Below are 22,613 nucleotides of genomic sequence, written 5' to 3'. Positions count from 1 at the left end.
CATCAATCTGTGCTTTTATTTTTAAATTTTTATTTATTTATTTATTTTTGAGATGGAGTCTCGCTCTGTCACCAGGCTGGAGTGCAGTGGCACGATCTCAGCTCACTGCAACCTCTGCCTCCTGGGTTTAAGAGATTCTCCTGCTTCAGCCTCCAGAGTAGCTGGGACTACAGGTGCGTGCCACCACACCCAGCTAATTTTTGTATTTTTAGTAGAGACAGGGTTTCACTATGTTGGCCAGGATGGTCTTGATCTCATGACCCTGTGGTCCACTCACCTCAGCCTCCCAAAGTGCTGGGATTACAGGCGTGAGCCACTGCACCTGGCCCCAATCTGTGCTTTTAATAACTTTATGTATGTTTGTGAACAATTGCCTAATTTGATTTGGGTGTTAGTTGAAATAATCAGAATGTCTGACAGTCTGCAAGTCTGTTTTTTAGTATTTTGTTGTTGGCATTTTACAATACTATTTAGAGACTAAAGCCTGAGTGATTTCATTTTTTTCTTCCCATATAAGAACTACCTTTTTTTTTTTTTTTTTTTTTTTTGTATTTTTTTTTTTTAGTAGAGACGGGGTTTCACCATGTTGACCAGGATGGTCTCAATCTCTTGACCTCGTGATCCACCCGCCTCAGCCTCCCAAAGTGCTGGGATTACAGGTGTGAGCCACTGCGCCCGGCGACAAGAACTACCTTTTTTATCTGTATCAGAAATCATATCAAATCTAGGTTTTGCATTGGTATGTTCTGTGCATCTGAGGAAGTGAGAACATGCCAGGTCAGACCATGATGTGCTGTTGCTGGCACTGTACCCATATGACAAATGCTCACTTCACGTGAATCTTCATATAAACACCATTGTAAATGTTCATATATAGACAGAGTCCTTCGTCTCCAGAACTACGGTCAACTGGATGTCAGGCTGAAAATTATGGCCAACTTCAGCCTGGGTGTTTTAACCTGCTCTGAGTTCCCGTAATGCAATGTCTCTGTCTCCACTGACAGACTGGGCTGACTGGACTTCCCAACCTGGGCTGGTTTTCTGCAGGCGGTACACTTACCCCCTCATTCCCTCGGTGCAGGTGGCCTGACCTGGCCTCCTTCTTGCTGAGAAGAAACAGCAAAGGCCTTAACTTACCCCACAGCAGCCGCAACACTGGCAGTCTCCACAGAGAGTCCCCAGGAGGCCATTAACCACCTGGATGGCACAGAGAATCATCTGGAGTCCTCCTACGACCAGCAGGATGGAGAAGAGGGTCAGATTCCAGGGAACCACGTTGAGTGGCTGTTGGCACTTGTTCCATAAGGCTTCATCATTGAGATAATCCCTGTTGGTGGTATGGGGGACAAATGAAACACTTGTAAAAAGTGTGCAATTGCCTTGAATAGAAAGTTACCATAGGCTGGGCACGGTGGCTCACGCCTGTAATTCCAGCACTTTGGGAAGCCAAGGTGGGTGGATCACCTGAGGTCGGGAGTTCGAGATCAGCCTGACCAACGTGGAGAAACCCCATCTCTAAAAAAGAAAAAAAGAAAGTTACCATAACAATGTTTCTGATGCACTACTTTCCATTCAAAACAAGCTTCACGAGAAAATACTTGCACTGACAATTTAAATACTCCAAAACTTACAATTTTTTTTATCAAGTACACCCTATGTGTCAGACCCTCTTCTAATCACTTTACACATATTCACTCATTTATTCCCCATAGAAACTTCTGGTTCTCTTTCACAAATCAGAAAGCAGAGGCACCAAGAGGCTAAGTTATTTTCTCCCAGGTCATAAAACTACTGAGTGGTAGAACAATTTTTGTTAGCTGTCCAAGAAGATGGGCAAATTGACCATCTATGATGGGGACAGAAAAATGAAGACACTCCCAGAGTAGAATTTCACAAATGTGCCGCCAGGGGCGGTGGCTCACACCTGTAATCCCAGCACTTTGGGAGGCTGAGGCAGGCAGATCACCTGAGGTCAAGAGTTTGAGACCAGCCTGACCAACACAGAGGAAACCCCGTCTCTACTAAAAATACAAAAAATTAGCCTGGTGTGGTGGCGCGTGCCTGTAATCCCAGAGACTCAGGAGGCTGAGGCAGGAGAATTGCTTGAACCTGGGAGGCTGAGGTTGTGGTGAGGTGAGATCGCACCATTGCACTCCAGCCTGGGTGACAAGAGCAAAATTCCGTTTCAAATAAATAAATAAATGAAAAACTAAAGAATTTCACAACTGTTCACAGCTTTATCCTAGCTACTGTTGTTAGAGAGACCGTTTTGACTTTTGACAGATGACTTGTCAAGTGTAGTGGCCATCTGAAGCCATGTAAAAAGTACACGTGTCATATAGCTAAAGGGAAGAGCCTGCTTAATGTTCTTCAAAAGGAAATAGTCTGTTGCTTTACTATATATTTTACATAAACTGTGAATTGGGAGAAACTGCAATATATTTATATTTTATTATATAGAGAAAGAGTTTATTGCAATATAAAGGGCATTGTGGCTGGGCACAGTGGCTCACACCTATAATCCCATCACTTTGGGAGGCCAAAGTGGGCAGATCACCTGAAGTCAGGAGTTCAAGACCAGCCTGGCCAACATGGCAAAACTATTTCTCTACTAAAATACAAAAATTAGCTGGGCATGGTGATGGGCACCTGTAATTCCAGCTACTCAAGAGGCTGAGGCTGGATGAAGAATTGCTTGAACCTGGGAGGCGGAGGTTGCAGTGGGCTGAGATCATGTCATTGCACTCTAGCCTGGAGCAAAGAGCAAAACTCCATCTCAAAAAATAAAAATAAAAGGCATTATGCCTTGAAGGATAAATGTGAAGTATACTATTTTAAGACAAAGACGAGTAAAGTGGGTAAAGTGGGATTATTATGACTCTTCACATTCTTAGAGCCCCAAATTGGTCTCTGTTTCCTCATCCTTTCAGAGCCTTAATAAGAAACTCTCAGCTATCTACTGAATTAATGTTGATGTTATTATTTTTAGATCTTTATGATAACCTTCATGGAAAAGGAAGAAATGAACATTTTATTCTTGATTTAAAAATAAAACACTGTTTATAGCATTGATTTGTCTTTCCATAAGAGCACAGGTACCAGCAGCTTGCTAGCTGTGTGACTTGCATACTTACCTGTAAAGTGGGAGTTACATTATCTATCATATCACAGGGTTATTGTGAGGACTACGTGAGTTGGTATGAGTAAAGTGCTCAGATCAGTGCTTAGCATATAGTAAGTGCTCAATAAATGCTAGCATTGTCATTACTTTAATTTAAGCAGTCTAGTCTAGTGGAAAGAGCTGATATTTTGGATTCAGATGAACCCTGCTTTGAACCCAAGCATTCCCCTTACTAACAATGTATTCCTCATGCAAGTTACTCACCTCCTCTAGTATCATTTTCTTTCTTTCTCTCTCTCTCTCTCTCTCTTTTTTTTTTTTTTTTTAATAGACATGGAGGTCTTACTATATTGCCCAGGCTGGTCTCAAACTCCTGAGTGCAGTCCTCCCACCTTGGCCTCCCAAAGTGCGGTGGTCACAGGTGTGAGCCACCACGCCCTGCCAGCGTCAGCTTTTAAAAAAATCTATATAAGCCGGGCGCGGTGGCTCGAGCCTGTAATCCCAGCACTTTGGGAGGCTGAGGCGGGTGGATCACGAGGTCAAGAGATCGAGACCATCCTGGTCAACATGGTGAAACCCCGTCTCTACTAAAAATACAAAAAAATTAGCTGGGCATGGTGGTGTGTGCCTGTAGTCTCAGCTACTCAGGAGGCTGAGGCAGGAGAATTGCCTGAACCCAGGAGGCGGAGGTTGCGGTGAGCCGAGATCGCGCCGTTGCACTCCAGCCTGGGTAACAAGAGCAAAACTCAGTCTCAAAAAAAAAAAAAAAAAAAAAAAAAAACAAACAAACAAAAAAAAACTATATAACAAACTAAGAACCACATCACAATTATGAGAATTCACTGAGATAACACACCTTTTGTATAGCTGTATAAGACTGTTCTTTTTTTTTTTTTTTTTTTTTGAGATGGGAGTTTTGCTCTTGTTGCCCAGGCTGGAGCAATGGTGCTATCTCAGCTCACCACAACCTCCACCTCCCAGGTTCAAGCAATTCTCCTGCCTTAGCCTCCCAAATAGCTGGGATTACCATGCCTGACTAATTTTGTATTTTTAGCAGAGACAGGGTTTCTCTATGTTGGTCAGGCTGGTCTCCAACTCCCGACCTCAGGTGATCTGCCCACCTTAGCCTCCCAAAGTGCTGGGATTACAGTGGTGAGCCACCATGCCTGGCCTAGACTGTTCTTTTCAGTGCTTTTTTTTTTTTTTTTTCATATTAGACTTTGCTTTAGAGGGTCGCAAAATTCTGTGGCATATTTTTGGGCAAGTTGTTTCCATTAAAAAGTACTGATTTTAGAAACTAATAACTTAGCCAAGCACACACCTGTAATCCCAGCTACTCGGGAGGCTGAGGTGGGAGAATCACTTAAGCCCAAGAGGCAAAGATTGCAGTGAGCTGAGATTGCACCACTGCACTCCAGCCTGGGTGACAGAGTGAGACCCCATCTCAACAAACAAACAAACAACCTAATAAGTTAAAACTGATACATGAAAAAAAAATCCCAAATGGTCCACAAAACATTCTCCTTTCCTTCTGAAGGTTTTAGGGTGCATTGTTAACATTAACCAGTCTTTTACTTTAAGCTTAAATGGCCAAATGAGACAAACAGTTCTGAGGTTGTCCTTCTACCGCTGATTAAGACTATGGTGGCAAGCATGAGGGAAAATATTCACTTCGTCTTCTGAGCTTTCTGGGAAGACTTGATGTCAAGTCTTCTGGTCAGCAGCCTTCTTGTTCACTGCTTTGATGACACCCACAGCGACTGTGTGTCTCCTGTCACAGACAGCAACATGACCCAGAGGAGGATAGTCAGAGGAGCTCTCAACACACATGTGCTTGCCAGGAACCACATTGATGATGGCAGCATCACCAGATTTCAAGAATTTAGGACAAGCTTCTTACCAGAATGGCAATCAATCTTTTCCTTCAGCTCAGCAAACTCGGAAGCAATGTGACCTGTGTGACAAGCAGCAGAGGGGTGTAGCTAGCACTGATTTGGCCTGGATGGTGCAAGATGATCACTTGAGCAGTGAAGCCAGCTGCTCCCAATGGTGGGTCGTTTTTGCTGTTACCAGCAATGTCACCATGACAAAAATCTTTGACAGATGTGTTCTTAACACTGAAGTCCACATTTTCCAAAGAGCTTTGCATCATGGTGCATTTCAACGGACTCCAGTTGTAATGCTGACTGGAGCAAAGGTGACCACCATGCTGGGTTTGAGACCACTAGTTTCCACTTAGCACATAGGGACCAACACCACCAAATTTGTAGACATCTGGAGGGGCAGATGCAAGTGCTTGTGAGTTGGACAAGTTGGTGGTAGGACACAGTCCAGACCTTCAAGCAGCATAGTTCCATTGGCATTGCGATCTTCATGGGCGACTTTACACCCCTTGAACCAAGGCATGTTACTATTTGGCCCTAGCATGTTGTTGCCATTCCACTGGAAACTGGCGCAGATGCCGCTGTGCTGGGGTTGTAGCCATTTTTCTTCATGTAAGAGTTGACTTTCTTAATGATTTTTCTCATGTCTCTTCCGACTGTAGAGCGGCTCCGTAGAATCCATTTTGTTAACACCAACAATTGGTTGTTTCATCCCTAGTGTGTAAGCAAGAAAAAGGGCATGTTCACAGGTCTGCCCGTGGAGATAGCAGCTTCAAATCTACCCACACCAGCAGCAACAATCAGGACAGCACAGTCAGTCTGAGATGTGCCTGTGATGGTGTTTCTGGTAAAGTCTCTGTCCTGAGCATCAACGACTCATGCAGTACTTGCTGGTCTCAAACTTCCTCAGGGTGATGTGTCACACTCACACTCATCTTACCATTTATTTGAGACCCAAGCATACCGGAAGGAGCTCTTTCTCTTATTAGCAGCCTCTTTCTCAAATTCATCGATGATTCTTTGGTAGATTATACCACGTTTGTAGATCTGTTGGCCAGTAGTAGTGGACTTACCTGAATCTACACGCCCAATAATGACGATATTGATGTGAGTCTTTTCCTTCCCCAGTTTGGCTTTGATTTAGGGGTGGTTTGCATAACACCTGGGTTCTGGTGGCAAACCCATTGTGAAAATGGCCTTTTTTTTTTTTTTTTTTTTTTTTTCAACATCAGGCATCCATCTTTCTGTTCTGCATTTTTTCATTTAGTCCTTTCCATCTTTACAATTTTAAAACTTGTTGATTATGAAAGGTTGTAAAGCTACGATATTTTCCAAGCACACTTTACGAAGAAAAGATCCTGAGATGAAAGAGTTGGCCATCCTGAGTCCCAGGCCTCCTTGGAGAGCCTGCACAGCGGTGGGATGACAGCACCTCCTGGTGGTAGGATCTGTGAAATGTTTACAGGGGAACTTGGAAGCAAGGATTGAATTTGGGTGTCTGGAGAAATCATAAGTCCCACTCCTTCTGGAGCCTCACCACTCACAAACCACCACATAACCACACTCAGGCCCTTCTTCTCTCCCCTTAAACTCTCCAATTCTGGCAGTCTCTGAGGCTCTGGCAAAAAAAAAGGCTGCATTAACGTTCAGTTTGATCATTGTGTCCAATTCCCCAAACCCAGGGAGAGAGGGGTCCTGAGTTTTTCATGGAACGGGTAACAAGTCGAGGAGAGCAGAAGCAGTTCAGAGGCACTTAATTGATGTTTTAAAGCATCTAGTTATTTACGCAGGTGTTTCCACCTGAGCTGTAGTAATCCCATCAATGTGGGAGCAGAAAGCTAGGAATTTCACAGAACTCTCTTCTCGCCAGCAGCAAAAGCAGCTGAGGGAAGGAACCAGGGGGCCAGAACGCAAATGCTTTGCTGGCCCGCTCTGTCTGGTGAATTCAGATGCCACCTCCTCCTGGAGAAGCTCCACGATGTTTCTGCCTCAGCCTGAGTTTGGTTCCTTCTGTGCTCCCCGGCACCCTGTGTTTCTGTCGCTGTCATACAGAGCACCTGGATCCTGCGCTGCCATCACCCCTCGATTTGTTTGTCTTCTCTTCCGGACTATAAACTCCCAAGGGCTAAGACCATGTCCCACTGTCTCTGTCCCCAGATCCAGCACAGGGAGTGAGTGCTTCATAAATATCAGCAGCTCTCATTTCCTGGGTCCTCTGTGCCAGGCCCTGGGCTAGCTGCTTTCCATCATCTTTCCTAATGCTCCAAGGAGGTGCTACTTTAGTTGAACAGTGTTTGGCGTACAGCAGCCTTCAGTAAACACTCAATGAATGAATGAACATATACTCATTTTACAGATTAAGAAGGTGAGGCTAGTAAATGGAAGTGCCTGCCTTTGATCTTAGGTCTGTCTGACTCCAAAGCCAGTGTTCTTATCCATTACACAAATGCCCTTTGTTGCAGTAGTTACTTCCTTAGCATATTTGAAATGATTTATTTATATTTGATTTATACATCTATAATAGCACGTGAATTGAGACTTACTTATATCATAGTAGATTATTCTTTTGAGCCTTATTCATGCCTGATAGAAAGGATTGAAATTAAGTCACAGAATCATTATAAAACACATTTTAAAAAGTTCTAATGCACAAAAATAAATTCCATTTACAATAATACTTTGTATTCATAAAAATGGATAATAAGGCTGAATTAAACAAGTATGTGGTAGGAACTGTGCTGAGTGCTTTGTGTACCTTGTGTTATTTTACTCTCACCTGAAGCTGGGAGATGGATGTTGCTGTTACCCCCATTCATTTCACAGATGAAACATGAGAGATAAGTGGTATATGGCAGAGGTGTGGCTAGACTCTAAGTCAGCCAAGGGCAAAACTGGCTCCTAACATTTGTGAACTGTTTCTGCTTCATGAGAGCTGAGATTACGTGGTGCAAATCCAATCTCATTCTATTAAAGAGGCTTTCAGCTCTTGGGAATAAGTTCACTTGCAGCTTATGATGCTCCTTGCTAATAAGTAATTTCTGAAGTGCAAATGCAGATGGTCTTAGCTGAATGTCAAGGCAGAACACTTAACTGTGTTCAGTTCAGTGTCTTGGTGTCTGAGCCACAGATGTGAGGGTGCTCTCTTTGACCTTGACTCTTTCCCAGGGAGGTGGAGAGTTGCAGCCTGGCCCAGGAGAGCCATGCATGGTCCCATCCCTCCCCATTGACTAACCACTCCTGGCTCTTCCTCTTTTTCCCTCCTATGGCTGTCCCACACCCTGTGCAGGCTGCTTTTCTTTTAGCAGCTCAGGGTCAAGGGAGGGAGGGCCAATGGTCTCAGGGAGGAAGACCTTGGATGGGATGGGAGGAGGTTCTATTTCAAAGGCAGCCAAGAGGGTGTATTTCAAAATGCTCAGGTTTCTTTTTCCTTCTAGGGTGTTTATTTAATATGGTTCTCAGGACAGAACAAGTTAACTATTTTTGCTCCCTTAGTATTATCACCAACAAACATTTCTGAGGAAAACAGTGCTAAAATGCTGCGGCATTGCAGAGCCCTGGATTTTGTGCACTGTTAGAAATCTCAGAGTCCACCTTGGTAACCTTCCCCTTTTCTCTTCACACCTAAACCTGATGACTCCATTTCAAACATTCTCTGAAATTTGTCTTTTTTGAGCCCCAATTCTGCTGCCTGGGTGATGTTCACCATCTTACCTGGATTATGATGCCAGCTTTGATCTCCCGTTAGTTCCTGAGTCCTCCTATTCACTTTCCACATTACTGGCACCGTCATGCCTCTAAAAGTCCAAAGTGGCTATGCTATGCCCTACTTGAAGTCCTCTGCTGTGCCCCGATGTCTTGAAGATCCACCTGCCTCTCAGTCTCACCACATTGTGTGGTGGCCTCTTCTGCAAATCTCTCCTTATTCACATTAAGCTTCTGCCACACAGTGCTCTGATGTTTGCTGAGCATGCCAGCCTTTTCATGCCTGAAATGTTCCCCCCCACCACTGGAAGGCAAACTTCTGCTCATCCTCCAAAATCAGCCCATGTCACCTTCTCGAAGCATTTCCCCTGCACCCCCCCTCTGTCTCACACTTTCTGCATGATGAGGATCTGTTTCATGTGTTCGCCCTAACTCACATACTGACTAGGGCAGGAGCCATGTCTATTCATTTTTGTTCCATGTTTGAGATAGGCTTCAGCACGAAATAAGATACTGACTACATATGTGTATATATATATATATATATATATATATATATATATATATATAATATATATATATATATAGAGAGAGAGAGAGACTATATATATATATACATACACATACATACTGACTATATATATACACACGTATATATGTGTATATGTAGATATATAAATGGGTGTGTGTGTGTATATATATACACACACACATATATATGTATATATATTTTTTGAGGTAGGGTCTGGCTCTGTTACCCAGGCTAGAATGCAGTGGCATGATCATGGCTCACTGCAGCCTCAACCTCCTGGGTTCAAACGGTCCTCCCACCTCAGACGCCTGGAGTACATGGGACTACAGGTGTGCACAACCACACCCAGCTAATTACATTTTTTTTTTCTTTTTGTAGAGGGGCAGTGGGGCGGGTAGCTCTCCCTATGTTGCCCAAGCCGGTCTTAAACTCCTGGACTCAAGCAATCCTTCCATCTCAGCATCCCAAAGTGCTGAGATTACAGGCATGAGCCACCACTCCCTGCCAATTAAAAAGTAATGTATTCTATTAATTACTAGCCATGTTGCCCTGGGAAAATTAACCTTTATGAGTTTCATTTTTCTACTTCAGGGATGAAAATTCTTCTAAAATTTATGAGGAAGATTAGGTGAGATAATGCATATAAAAACACTTAACACTTAATCGTTGGGAAGAAAAAGAAGGAAAAGGAGGAAGAGGAGAAAAGAAAAAAGACAAGGAAAAGAAGCAAAGGAAGGGAGGGAAGAGGAAGAAGAACCAGAACAAGCAGCAGCAGCAGTTGCCATCCCAGCTGCCCTTTGGTAATAAGGGACAAATGACAACTGTCTTCAGTTATCTTGTTTTGGCTCATACAAGTGACTGATCCTTTCTACCCTCTCAGCAGCTGTGTATGAGTGTTAGGTTTACAGCTATAACAATTACTATATGCTTAGGTGGATAAGAAGAGTCCACAGACCCTTTTTAACCATCAGATACCAGTACAGTACAGTATGGTAAAAGGAGTAGAAGGCAGATTCCCATGAGTTTTGCCAGCATGGAATCTAGGCAAAAAGCAGACAGTATGAGCCAATATAAATTGTGTTCTAGAAAAAGCACTGTGACTTGGAGTGAGAAAACTTGGATTTGAGCGTCAGCATTTAAGAAACCGTTCCTCTTGGCAAGTCACTTGTCCTCTCTGGGCCTCGGCTGTCCTGCCTCTGAAGGGGAGTTAATAATCTCATAAACTTTGTGTGAGGATCAAATGAAACAATGTAGGTAACAGCACTTTGCTAACTGAAAACACCAAGCAATAGAAGGTTCAACTGTTGCTATAAGAAATTCACAGTGAGCTTCTGCAGTCAGAGGGAAGGTTTGGAGCTGACAGTGGTAGATAACATCAAAAAGGAAAGTGAGTTCTCATCTCAGAAGAGAGGAAACAGGATTTGAGGAGACAACAGAATACTGCTGAAGATTTGCCAGGTGGCAAAGAGGATGCAGTGAGACCTGGACCCATCCCTTGAATGCCCTTCCTGTAGCCATCATGGCATATTTTATAACTTGCATAAAGAGTCAACTTACATCTTACATGGGTTTAAATTCTAAAGTTAGGGCATGAGGGAAAAAAAACATAAGTAGTCAAAATCATTCTTAAATAGCCCATGAATCATCTGGAAACTGATATATATATGGTTTTGTAATACATCCCTTTACAGTAATTTTGATCACTGTAGTTTGAAGCAGCTGTGCAGATGTCTAGGTGTTCAAATCATTCTCCCTTCAGGTAATTATCAAAGCTGTACGGTGACCAGAAGATAGAGAATTCTGAAATGTTTCCACTTGCCTGCAAGGTTTACCCTATTCTGTTTTTATTACTAGATCTTTATAATCTGACCCCTGTTCATGATACTGGTTAGTTGCTGTTGTGAGGGGTATATAAAATAACATATTTGAAAGCATCTATTACAGAGCAATGCACAATAAATGACTGCAGTGAGAATGAAAACTTGCTTCCCCAAAAGGACTAATACCTGGAACTTCAAAAAGTGGTTGCCTGTCCTTCCCTCAGTTGGGCATTTGGTGTGGTGGCCCAGAGGCCAGCTGTCACTCCTGACCTTGGGCATTGGTCCCATCCCATCCCAAACAGGGCGTGCGTGTGTGAGGGGAGGGTGTTGGGTCCTGCAGTCAGAATGTGTGAGGACATTGAATGGCTTTGGAGTGTTATTTGGCATCTGCTGTGTTTCCTTTATCCCTCCTTTGTTTTGGATATACATTTATTCCAACCGACTTTAATTTTTCTAGGGTAGTATTATTCACATAACAGAAAAAGTAGAAAAATATGTTTACTGTGGCACTGATGTTGCTGGAATTAATAGAGGGCTCCTTGAAGCAAGACATAATCTGTAGCTTCACACACACACCCCTAGGTGGAGAGAGTGAGCTGGGCACGTGGGGAGGGGTGGGTGGGGCTCAGCCTGTTGGGATCTGAGCTCAAGGAAGCCAACCTGATGGCAGCTTAGTGTATCCCCAACAGCCCTCTCTGCATGACAAGAGTGCTTTTCACATAGTAAACGAAATATATTTGGAAACTACTGCACAAGGTATGAGGATGTTAGAGACCTTGTATTCTTTAACTACGACTGAGGTGGGAATATTTCATGTGGGACATCTGTGAACAAACCGGGACCATGTATCACAGAAAACTGGGTCCCTTCACCTCCCCAGCCTGAAGCCTGTTCTTAAGGTGCTTTATAATCTCACAGTAAATAAATACACAGAGGTCTGGGTTAATATATTGGTGGTTCTACAGATATTTTTTAGGCACGAATGGATCCTTTATGTTCAGGAAGACCTGATAATTATATTTCTTGACTCTGTGGAATGTGTCAGTCACTGCTAGGCAGAGAGGCTGAGACGGTGAACAAAAAGATGCTCCAAGCCCCCTTGGAAGTTAAAAGTCTAGTACAGCTTCGCCTAACAGATCTATTTACCATGACTGAAATGTCCTATACCTGTGCTATTCAATATATGACTACTGAGTAGTTGAAATATGGCTAGTGTGATTAAGGAATTGAATTTTTTTTTTTTTTTTTTTGGCAGAGTCTTGTTCTTTTGCCCAGGCTGGAGTACAATGGCTTGACCTCGGCTCACTGCAACCTCCGCCTCCTGGGTTTGAGTGATTCTCCTGCCTCAGCCTCCCAAGTAGCTAGGATTACAGGCATGCACCACCATGCCAGCCAAATTTTGTATTTTTAGTAGAGATGGGGTTTCTCCATGTTGCTCAGGCTGGTCTTGAACTCCCGACCTCAGGTGATCTGCCCGCTTTGGCCTCCCAAAGTACTGGGATTACAGGTGTGAGCCACTGCACCCCGCCAGGAATTGAATTTTTAATTTAATTTTATTTAAACGAATTTGAGTGTAAGTAGCTGCTTATGGCTGCTGGCTACTGGACTGAACGGTCCCCTCCTGGTCAGTGCAGTGCAGAAGGGTGTTTACTATGAAAGGCTAAGACTTGAGGTCAGAAGTCCTGGATTTGAGCCTTGCCACTGTCCTCAGCTAGCTATGTAACTCTGAAGCTAGTTAAACTTATTAAGCCTGCCTTGGCACAGGGTAATTACCTCTTGAGGTTACTATGAAGATTAAATTATACATCTGTGGGATAAAGTTCTTTACAACATACAAAGTACCATGAAATGTTATTTTAATGAGTCTATTAACATTAACGCGAGAAACCTATGATGATTTCAATGTCATTTTCTGTACATTTGCACTTAAACAATTGTTTAATTATAGACAATTTGGGGTATTAGTGAAAGCCCTTGAGCCCAGTTAGTAATTATTCTTGTTGTCTTTTATAAGATTTGTAATGGAAACTATTACTTTGTTTATTAATATTATTAGATGCCTTGTGTTGCTGCTAATAAATATTTGAGTGCCACTGATGACACAACAAATCTCTTCCTTCCCTCAGGCTAAAGGAGGCTTCCATCCTCTTTTAGTTATTTCTCCTGGGCTCTGTCAAAGGAGTAATTAGAGGTGAGATCCTATGCAACTTTGCTGTACTCCACAACTCCAGCGCCGCCTCCACGCCTGAGATTTGTGTTAAGGATAAAGATAGGACGTTGTGTGCAGTCTCCCCTTGGGAGAGTTATCTGCCTGTGCCCCTCATGGTGACAGGTGGGCATTGCAGGGTGTGGTCTTACCCATCGTGGAAGGGGTAGCCCCAAGTATTATTGGCCATGAGGCATTTAGGACCCTTGTTGATTGAAACGGCTGAGATGATAAATGAGTATCCAGCTCCCAAGAATCCAACCACAGCAAATATTGTGGAGGTAAACATCTGAAAGAGAGGAATAGACAGTCAAATTCGCCAGGTGGTCCAGAGGATACACTCAATACACCTAATCCACGTGCTGTTGTACATGGTGGCTACAAGAAGTTATGGGGTAGGAGCTAGTCTTTATAGTAGATTAGACCTGTGGGGTCTTCTAGAATGAATTCTGGTTTCTTCCTTTCCCTTCCATTTCTTTTTCACCTTTTCATTGATGACTGAGGTATTGGTTCTGTTTTGATACCTTTGAGCCATGGCCTTTTAATCTTGTTAAAGATATACTCTCCTCCCCAGGGCTGATAGATAAAGCCAATCTATTATAGAAGCAAAGAACCTTTGGAGTGTCAGTAATCTTAAAAGTTTTCTGAGCCGGGCGTGGTGGCTCAAGCCTGTAATCCCAGCACTTCGGGAGGCCGAGGCGGGTGGATCACGAGGTCGAGAGATCGAGACCAACCTGGTCAACATGGTGAAACCCCGTCTCTACTAAATATACAAAAAATTAGCTGGGCGTGGTGGCGCGTGCCTGTAATCCCAGCTACTCAGGAGGCTGAGGCAGGAGAATTGCCTGAACCCAGGAGGCGGAGGTTGCGGTGAGCCGAGATCGCGCCATTGCACTCCAGCCTGGGTAACAAGAGCGAAACTCCGTCTCAAAAAAAAAAAAAAAAAAAAAAAAAAAAAGTTTTCTGGTCAAATTATCCTGCTGAGGCCAGTCACTGTGGTGTCTCATGTGACAGGCAGGTTCTACTTCTGAGAAAGAGTAAAAGTCTAAAACCCCTCCTCATTGGCCCTCATTACGTTCCTAGAGGCCACAAAGATCAGGTCTGACCTCTCCCATTTGGCAGCAGTCTTTAAACTATCTGAAGATTGCCTTGACAACTCTCACCCCTTCCACACTTGGAGTTTTCTCTTCTTTAAGTTAAGCAATCCAAAAAATCCCATTCTTCTAAATATTTTTTTTTCCTTTTTTTTTTTTTTTTGAGATGGAGTCTCACTCTGTCCCCCAGGTGGGAATGCAGAGTGCAATGGTGCGATCCCAGCTCACTGCAAGCTCAGCCTCCTGAGTAGCTGGGATTATAGGCTCCTGCCACCACATCTGGTTAATTTGTGTATTTTTAGTAGAGATGGAGTTTCACCAGGTTGCCCAGGTTGGTCTCGAACTCCTGGTTTTAAGTGATCCACCCGCCTCGGCCTCCCAAAGTACTGGGATTACAGGCATGAGCCACTATACCCGGCGTTCTTTGAAACATTTTTCTATGATGGAGATTAATTAATGAAAAACAGATTAGACTACCATATTTCTTTTTTCAATTATAAAATCAAGATAGAATTATTGACTGCAAAAGGCAGAAGCAATCCTGGAGTCCATCTAGGTTAACACCTTCTTACAGATGAAAAAAATGTAGGCCCAAAGATATTAAGAACTTTTGCAATATCCATTCTAAACAGTAATTAGAAAGTACCATGAAAACATTTAAAATTTTGGAAAAAGAGGCTGAAAACTATCGTCTCTATTGCTTTGACGACAAGGCACAGGGTTTAAAGTCGGCAGACCCAGACCTAGGCTTACATCTCAGCTTTGGTAGTCTTCTGTGTGTAATGACTTTGCATAATTAATGTGTCCTCAGAGCCTTAGTTTTATCATCTTAAAATGGACATGATAGAGCCCACCTTAAACGTCCGTTGTAAAAATTAGACATGGTAACCTAAGTTAAATGTCAGCTGCTTTTCCTTTCATGTTATTAATAATATTATCATAGTACATATTTGGGGTAGGGTGGGGTTTGATCATGCCTGGGTGATTGGAATCTATGTAATAATGTAGTTCTACTTTAGCTGGTATTCATTTTCATATCATATATCAATGTGTTTTGGATGCAACTTTTTAAAATAATTCTTTTTAATAGAAAATTTAACTCTTTTGCCAACTCATCTGACTGTTGTAACATTTTGATACCAAGCTCTAACATCATGTGCTTTGTCTGACTCTCTTTGTAGAACGGACCCTTCCATTCTTCCTTTCACAAACTTCTTTTTTTATTATTATTATTTTTTTTGAGATGGAGTTTAGCTCTTGTTGCCCAGGCTGGAGTGCAATGGCATAATATCGACTCACTGCAACCTCTGTCTCCTGGGTTCAAGTGATTCTCCTGCCTCAGCTTCCCGGGTAGCTGAGATTACAGGCATGTACTACCACACCTGGCTATTTTTTGTATTTTTAGTAGAGACAAGGTTTCTCCATGTTGGTCAGGCTGGTCTTGAACTCTTGAGATCAGGTGATCTACCCACCTCGGCCTCCCAAAGTGCTGGGATTACAGGCATGAACCACCATAGCCGGCCAGATTGTACAACCTTCTGTCATAGCACAATGCCTCTGATACATTAATGCATAGCTTTTTATTTTTTTATTTTTATTTTATTTTACTTTTTTTTACACAGGGTCTTGGTCTGTCAGCCAGGCTGAGTACAGTGGTGCAATAATTGTTCACTTTAGCCTAGACTTCCTGGGCTCAAGTGATCCTCCCACCTCAGTCCTCAGAACCAGGACTATGGGCATGTACTGCCATGCCCGGCTAATTCCTAACTTTTTGTGGCTGTCTTCTCCAAATAGAGCACAAGTTCCTTGAAGTAATGAACAATAAGTTACTCAAAGATAGGACATTGTTCCCCACTTACCATAGTTTTACAGTTTTTCTTCTTCTCAGCTTATCAAAGGCACCGGATAATGACTTATTGCATGTTTTCAATGACTAAGCTTTCATATTACTAATTGTTTAGATGTTTTCCCCTTATTGTTTATGTTTAGGGTATCTAAATCCACCCTCAGCATCAAGAACATTCATGACTTTAACTTAGGTCAGAAGTAAGTGAACATTTTGGTCAATTTCTCATGTTAGAACAGACAATCTTTTTTCCGTAGGATATATGGTTGAATAATTTTGAGAACTGCTGGATTACATAAATAAGTTTCGTTCCTGCTGTACTTCTAAGAATATAGTACTTATGAGACATGAATGTGTGAAAATTCTGAGAAGGAAATATACTATGTATGCTGGAATATAAGGAAAATCATTCACTCTCACATTATTCCACAGAAATGAGGGAATTACCTTAGAGTTGAATCCTTATTTCATTTATCAGACAATAAGGTATTTCCTCAAACACTTTATTTTGAACAACCAGTGGAGAAGACATTAGTCAGAAACAACTCCATCATTGTTGGATGACAGAATTGTGTTAAAAATTTTTTTCTTAACACATTTTTTATTATAAAAAGGTTGACCTCACAGTTCCTAGTTCTGGATACTATAGTTAACAAGCCTTTTAAAGGGCATTCTAGACTGGGCATGGTGGCTCATGCCTGTAATCTGAACACTTTAGGAGGCCGATGCGGGCAGATCACGAGGTCAGGAGTTCAAAACCAGCTTGACCAACATGGTGAAACCCTATCTCTATTAAAAATACAAAAATTAGCCAGGCATGGTGGCGCGTGCCTGTAATCTCAGCTACTCAGGAGGCTGAGGCAGGAGAATCCTTTGAACCTGGGAGGCAGAGGTTGCAGTGAGCCAAGATTGTGTCACTGCACTCCAGCTTGGGTGACAGCAAGACTCCACCTCAAAAAAAAAGAGGGCATTCTAAAATAAGCACACTTCAGGTTTGTAATTGTGGAGATCATTAATATATACCTGTAGGAGGAATGTTTCAACATTGTCTTCTTCTTCTGAGAATTGATATTTGTGACTAAGAGTGAAATTTCCTGACAACATCATGCATAGACACGAAAATGTTGTATTTAAACTTAAATGGAAAAGAAGATGTGCTGTGGGAGCCTTTTGATGGTTCAAAGCGTGCCTTTAGTAGTAGAAAATACATTGATGTAAAAGAAACATGAATATTTATTTACTTTAAAATAAATGGGCCAGGTGCAGTGGCTCAAGCCTGTAATTCCAGCACTGTGGGAGGCTGAGGTGGGCAGATCACATGTGCCCAGGAGTTCAAGCCCAGCCTGGGCAACATGGCAAAACCTCATCTCTACAAAAATTAGCGGGACATGGTAGTCTGTACCTGTAGTCCCAGTACTCAGGAAGCTGAGGTGGGAGAATTGCTTCAGCATGGGAGGCAGAGGTTGCAGTGAGCCGAAATCACACCACTGCACTCTAGCCTAGGTGACAGAATGAGACTCTGTCTCAAAAAAATCATAAATGTGAGAAATGTCAGTTCACAATCAATATATTAAAATTATTTCATATTTTATATAACATGATTTAAAATATGTTTATGTCACTGAAAGTTTATATATTATTGTTGGTTAAATAGCTTTTCTGAAGTTTCTTCATGGGAAAATAAGACATGATTTTATGTTCAGATTTGTTTTATACCTGCAGTTGGGTATACATGGTACTTGCAGTTTTCCATTCTTATTGAATCCTACACTTTTTTTTTCCTTTGAGTCCTTGTAAGAAAATGCTTTGGAAAATGCTGCTACAATTTTGTTTTCTTCAGTTTAGTTTAAATAGAGATGGGATGTCACTCTGTTGCCCAGGCTGGTCTTGACCTCCTGGTCTCAAGCCATTCTCCTTTCTTGGCCTCCCAAATTACTGGGATTAGAATGCTGGGATTACTGAGCCATCACACCTGGCCTACAGTTCTTACTGAGAGCTTATATGGCTGGTTTTCTGTTTCTTAGCCAACTCCACGCTCCAACCAAATTTCTCTTCAGTTAGGTATAGCTAGTATAACCCTAGGATTAAAGCAAGTGAAATCTTACACTTAGGGCAGTTTCTTCTAATGCTACCTACCGCCCTTTCAGAAATAGGTTCTGAGTGGTCTGGAAACATTTGTTGACATGTGGCAGATTGAGTTGTCTTCATGAAAGACTAGGCTGTCACAGAGAAAAACAGATTCTATGAAGGAGGGGGGCGTCTCGGCATATTTTATGGATAACTCACAGGAAGCAAGACATACGCTGTGTCATGTAGCTTTAAGTTATTTCAAATTCTGAGAGATATGATCAATCTAAAAGCCAGCATAGAATAACTTATTTATCATGGGTTTCATGACACAAAATGTTAAAAGAAAGAAAGGCCAGGCTTGGTGGCTCATGTCTGAGCCACCAAATTTTAGCACTTTGGGAGGCCAAAGCTGACAGATTACTTGAGCCCAGAGTTCGAGACCAGCCTGGCCAACATGGCGAAATCCCATCTCTACAAGAAATACAAAAATTATTGAGGGGTGGTGGTATGTGCTTGTAGTTTTAGCTACTTAGGAGGCTGAGGTGGGAGGATCACTTGAACCCAGGAGGCAGAGGTTGCAGTGAGCTGAGGTTGAACAACTGCACTCCAGCTTGGGCAACAGAGCCAGACCCTGTCTCTTGTCTTAAAAAAAAAAAAAAGAAAGAAAGAAAGAAAAAGAAAAGAAAGGTTCTTGAGATCAAGTTAAGCAAGTTGAGTACATTAGAAAGCAGACACTTCAAAATTGATATTATTTACAGTAAATAGGCAAAAGTCCTGGGATATCTCTGGAAGGAGACAGTAATTAAGAACAGCAGGGGTCCTCTGAAGAGAGAAGTTGGCAGACTTTGAAATCAGATAAGGGAGAATTCCTTTGCAGTTTTTGTGCTATGGGCATGCTCCACCTAGTCTAAGTGAATAAGTAGTGAGGAAGGACACTACTGTGTTGTGGTCAAAGGTATGGATTAGAGGCAGATGGATCTGGATCTGAGTTCTGGTTCCTCCCTCATGATCTTGGGAAGTTAATCTTTTTTATTCCAGTTCCTCTTCTGTAAAATAAGGCTCAATAATAAGTACCTGCCTTACAGATAATATGTAAGATAGCCTAATCAGTAAAGGTACACACCTCTCAAAAATCAGATCATCCCCAGGTGGGAGAGGCTACTAGCAATGCCCAATGCCTCACTGATAGGACACTCAAAATTATTTTTCCTGTTCCCAAGGTTTGGATAATTTCCCATGACATTAACAAGCACTTGATCGATGTCATTATTATATTATAGCAGTTTTGTTATTTTATCCTCACCCAAACACTTACTTTACGCAAATATAGAGAGCATAACCCTGAAATGAAAAAAGTCAACAGGCTAATTCTCTCATAGTTGCTCAGGGTACAAATTCTGCTCACATTGTTAAAGAAATGTGTACAGCATATGCTGTAAATGTTTCCCTTGAAAGAGTAGGTAAGAAGGCCTGCAATCATATGTCCTCTAATCCACCAGTTGTCAGCTTGAAAACCTCCCTTTCTGTTGGGCTCTGGAGACAGACAGGTACCGTCAGATCCCAGCTGGTGTCTGCTGGGTCATGTAGGTGCTTATGTTGGCCAAAGTATCTCCCGAGGGCATGGCCATTCCTCCTTCATAAGGAGGAACAGAGATTACCCGAAGTCTTTTTTTTACTTAAAAATTAATATCCTCTATTTTTTTCCTGCGCTAGGCTTGGGAAGGGAGTGGGAGTAGTGGCAGTCAGAAACTTCACTTGCAGGACCCCCAGTTTCCTCATTTATAAAATGAGGAGTTCAGTGCCAAACTCGGAGGGTTGTTGTAAGGATTGAGCCTGATAAATATGGAGAGCCCATTTTCCCTCCTAGATGTTCACTTACTTCATTCATCCAGCAAGTGGTTATTGAGGATCTCTGTGTCCTCCATACCCTAGGTACTTAGCTGGTACTTCCTTCCTCTTCCTTTACACCAATGCTTGCGAAATCTTCCCCTAGAACTCACAACATCCGTATGAGAGGTAGTAACTGCCACGATCCGTTTTGTAGCAGAGGATTTTGAAGCATAGAAAATATCTACTGAACCTGCGGGGCACAGTGGCTCATGCTTGCAATGCCAGAACTTTGGGAGGCTGAGGTGGGCAGATCATGAGGTCAGGAGTTTGAGACCAGCCTGGCCAAAATAGTGAAACCCCGTCTCTACTAAAAATACAAAAAATTAGGCTGGCTTGATGGCGGGTGCCTGGAATCCTAGCTACTCGGGAGGCTGAGGCAGGAGAATCACTTGAACCCAGGAGGCAGAGGTTGCAGTGAGCCGAGATCATGCCACTATACACCAGCCTGCGCAACAGCGTGAGGCTCCATCTCAAAAACAAACAAAAAAGAAATATTTACTGAAGAAAACAAATTTAATTTTTTTCAATATATTTCATTTCTCTAGAGGAATTGTCTTTCTTAAATCTTCCTCAAACTGGCTGTCATTCCAAGAAATGAGGAGGTAATTTAGGGATGCTTTTGGCCTGCAGGACCTCTGCAAGAGGGAGTCCCTAGAAATGCTCTCTAGGGGGCACTAGTGAGCCAGGCACGGGAAGAAGTGGGGCCCACAGCACACAGACTGCATTAGGACGTGACCAAGACCTTTCTTCAAAAGAGGGAGGTTGATCATCTGGCCCTGTTTATGGGTGGGGTGGGCCTTGATTTATCTAATATGCTTTAAGGATGGTGAAACGCCTGCCTACCCAACACATATCCTCATCAATCTGTCTTTGGTTTCATTATTAAAGACACTCCTTTGAGTCAAATCCGAGATTTACAAAAGGCTCTTAATAAAACATGTACTTAACATAAACAAGTTAACAAAATTAATTTGCTGCCCTGCTAGGCCCTGAAAGATCCATTTTTTAGAAGGATTAAAGGGCAGAGATGCCGACAAGCCACTGCCATGCTGCCAAGAAGCCACTGGGGATCTCGGGTTTACGAAGAAACCATGAATCAGGTGATCCAAGATTCTTTCCAGCTCATTGTCTTGCTTTATCTCTGCAGCCACCACATCCTGCTTCTATCTCTTACTTCTTGGTTTTGCTACCCAAGGAAAGAGAAGAGAATGGTGCAGTTGGCTTCTGGGGAATGTTCCAGATATAATGAAGATGAGAGAGAGGAGCCAGGAAAATAAATGACAGAGAGCAGGCTGTAGAGAGGGCAGAGGATTCAGCCCAGTAGCTGGTGGCCCAGTCTGTGTCTACCTCACACACCTTTCCACCTGCAGGGTTTCCTGTGCAGTGCCTTACAGAAGCCCCGCGTCCCTGAAACACCCGGAACCTGGAGGGGGATGCCATGAGCCTTTGGAAAATAATTCAGCACTTCAGCAGTATAGTTCTCTCCAAATTAGGCTGCAGTTCTTGCTTTTTGTCTGACAAAATGCAAATACCTCATTTTGGGAAAATGATCAGTCAGGTGAGATGGTGAGCACCTGTAGCCCCAGGTACTCAGGACGTTTAGTGGGGAGGATTGCTTGAGTTCAGGAGTTCCAGAAGTTTGGGACCAACCTGGGCAAAATAGTGAGACCCCCCCAACCATCTCAAAAAAAAAAAAAAAAAGAAAAAAGAAAAGAAAGAAATTATTATTGCTTGATGCTCCAAAGCCTCAGAACATAACATCAAGGAAACAAGAGTCTGAAGCAGGGGCATGTGCTCAGTGGCCTTAGAGGCAGGGCAAGGACCCTAACTGATTGGAGGATCCAGGGTGGGCCCTGCGGAGCTCAGCCAGGCCCAGTGCTGAGCTCCACAGGGCCCACCCTGGCTGCTTGTGCCAAAATGCATGTCTAAGGATGCCAGATTAATATTTTATTTCTTGGGAAAAGAAGTCAGATATCTAGATTCTTTATGTTCTGTTTCTGAATTCTTAAAAATTGGCAGCTGATTAAAAACAAAAAAATCAAAAGCAAGAAATCCTTCTGCTGGCTCTCCAGCATGTGGTCAGCCTTGCTAGGTGCCTTGGTTTACTGTCTGGCACAGAGGTCCTGTGATGTACACTGCTTCATCATTTGGACGGTCAGCTGGTCATTTGGAGAAGTTATTCTCAACTCATGCCAAAGGCCTGTTCCACACGAGGCTTAGACAGCCCTCACTGACAAAAATTGTATTGGGAAGACCAAATATTTCAGATCCTAGTGACCCAAACTTTTTTTTAATGAAACGTGCTTATAAAAACAATTTTTTCAGCTGGACGAGGTGGCTCATGCCTGTAATCCCAGCACTTTGGGAGGCTGAGGCAGGTGGATCACCTGAGGTCAGGAGTTGGAGACCAGCCTGACCAACATGGTGAAACCCCGTCTCTACTAAAAAT

General features: G+C 42.7%; 1 protein-coding gene across 1 annotated transcript in view; it reads right to left on the bottom strand.

Moving 5' to 3' along the window:
• Positions 1 to 22,613, bottom strand: part of TM4SF4 (transmembrane 4 L six family member 4) — a 30,776-nt gene that overhangs the window by 4,160 nt on the left and 4,003 nt on the right. Inside the window, exons 3-4 of the mRNA XM_003925050.4 lie at positions 13,417 to 13,553; positions 1,138 to 1,327 (exon numbers count right to left, since the gene is read on the bottom strand). Coding sequence (XP_003925099.1) covers positions 1,138 to 1,327; positions 13,417 to 13,553 — 327 coding nt within the window. The remainder of the gene's footprint in view (positions 1 to 1,137; positions 1,328 to 13,416; positions 13,554 to 22,613) is intronic.

This window comes from Saimiri boliviensis, chromosome 9, assembly GCF_048565385.1.
Source record: "Saimiri boliviensis isolate mSaiBol1 chromosome 9, mSaiBol1.pri, whole genome shotgun sequence".
Classification (NCBI taxonomy): domain Eukaryota; kingdom Metazoa; phylum Chordata; class Mammalia; order Primates; family Cebidae; genus Saimiri; species Saimiri boliviensis.
This window is presented reverse-complemented; position numbering and strand designations above follow the sequence as displayed.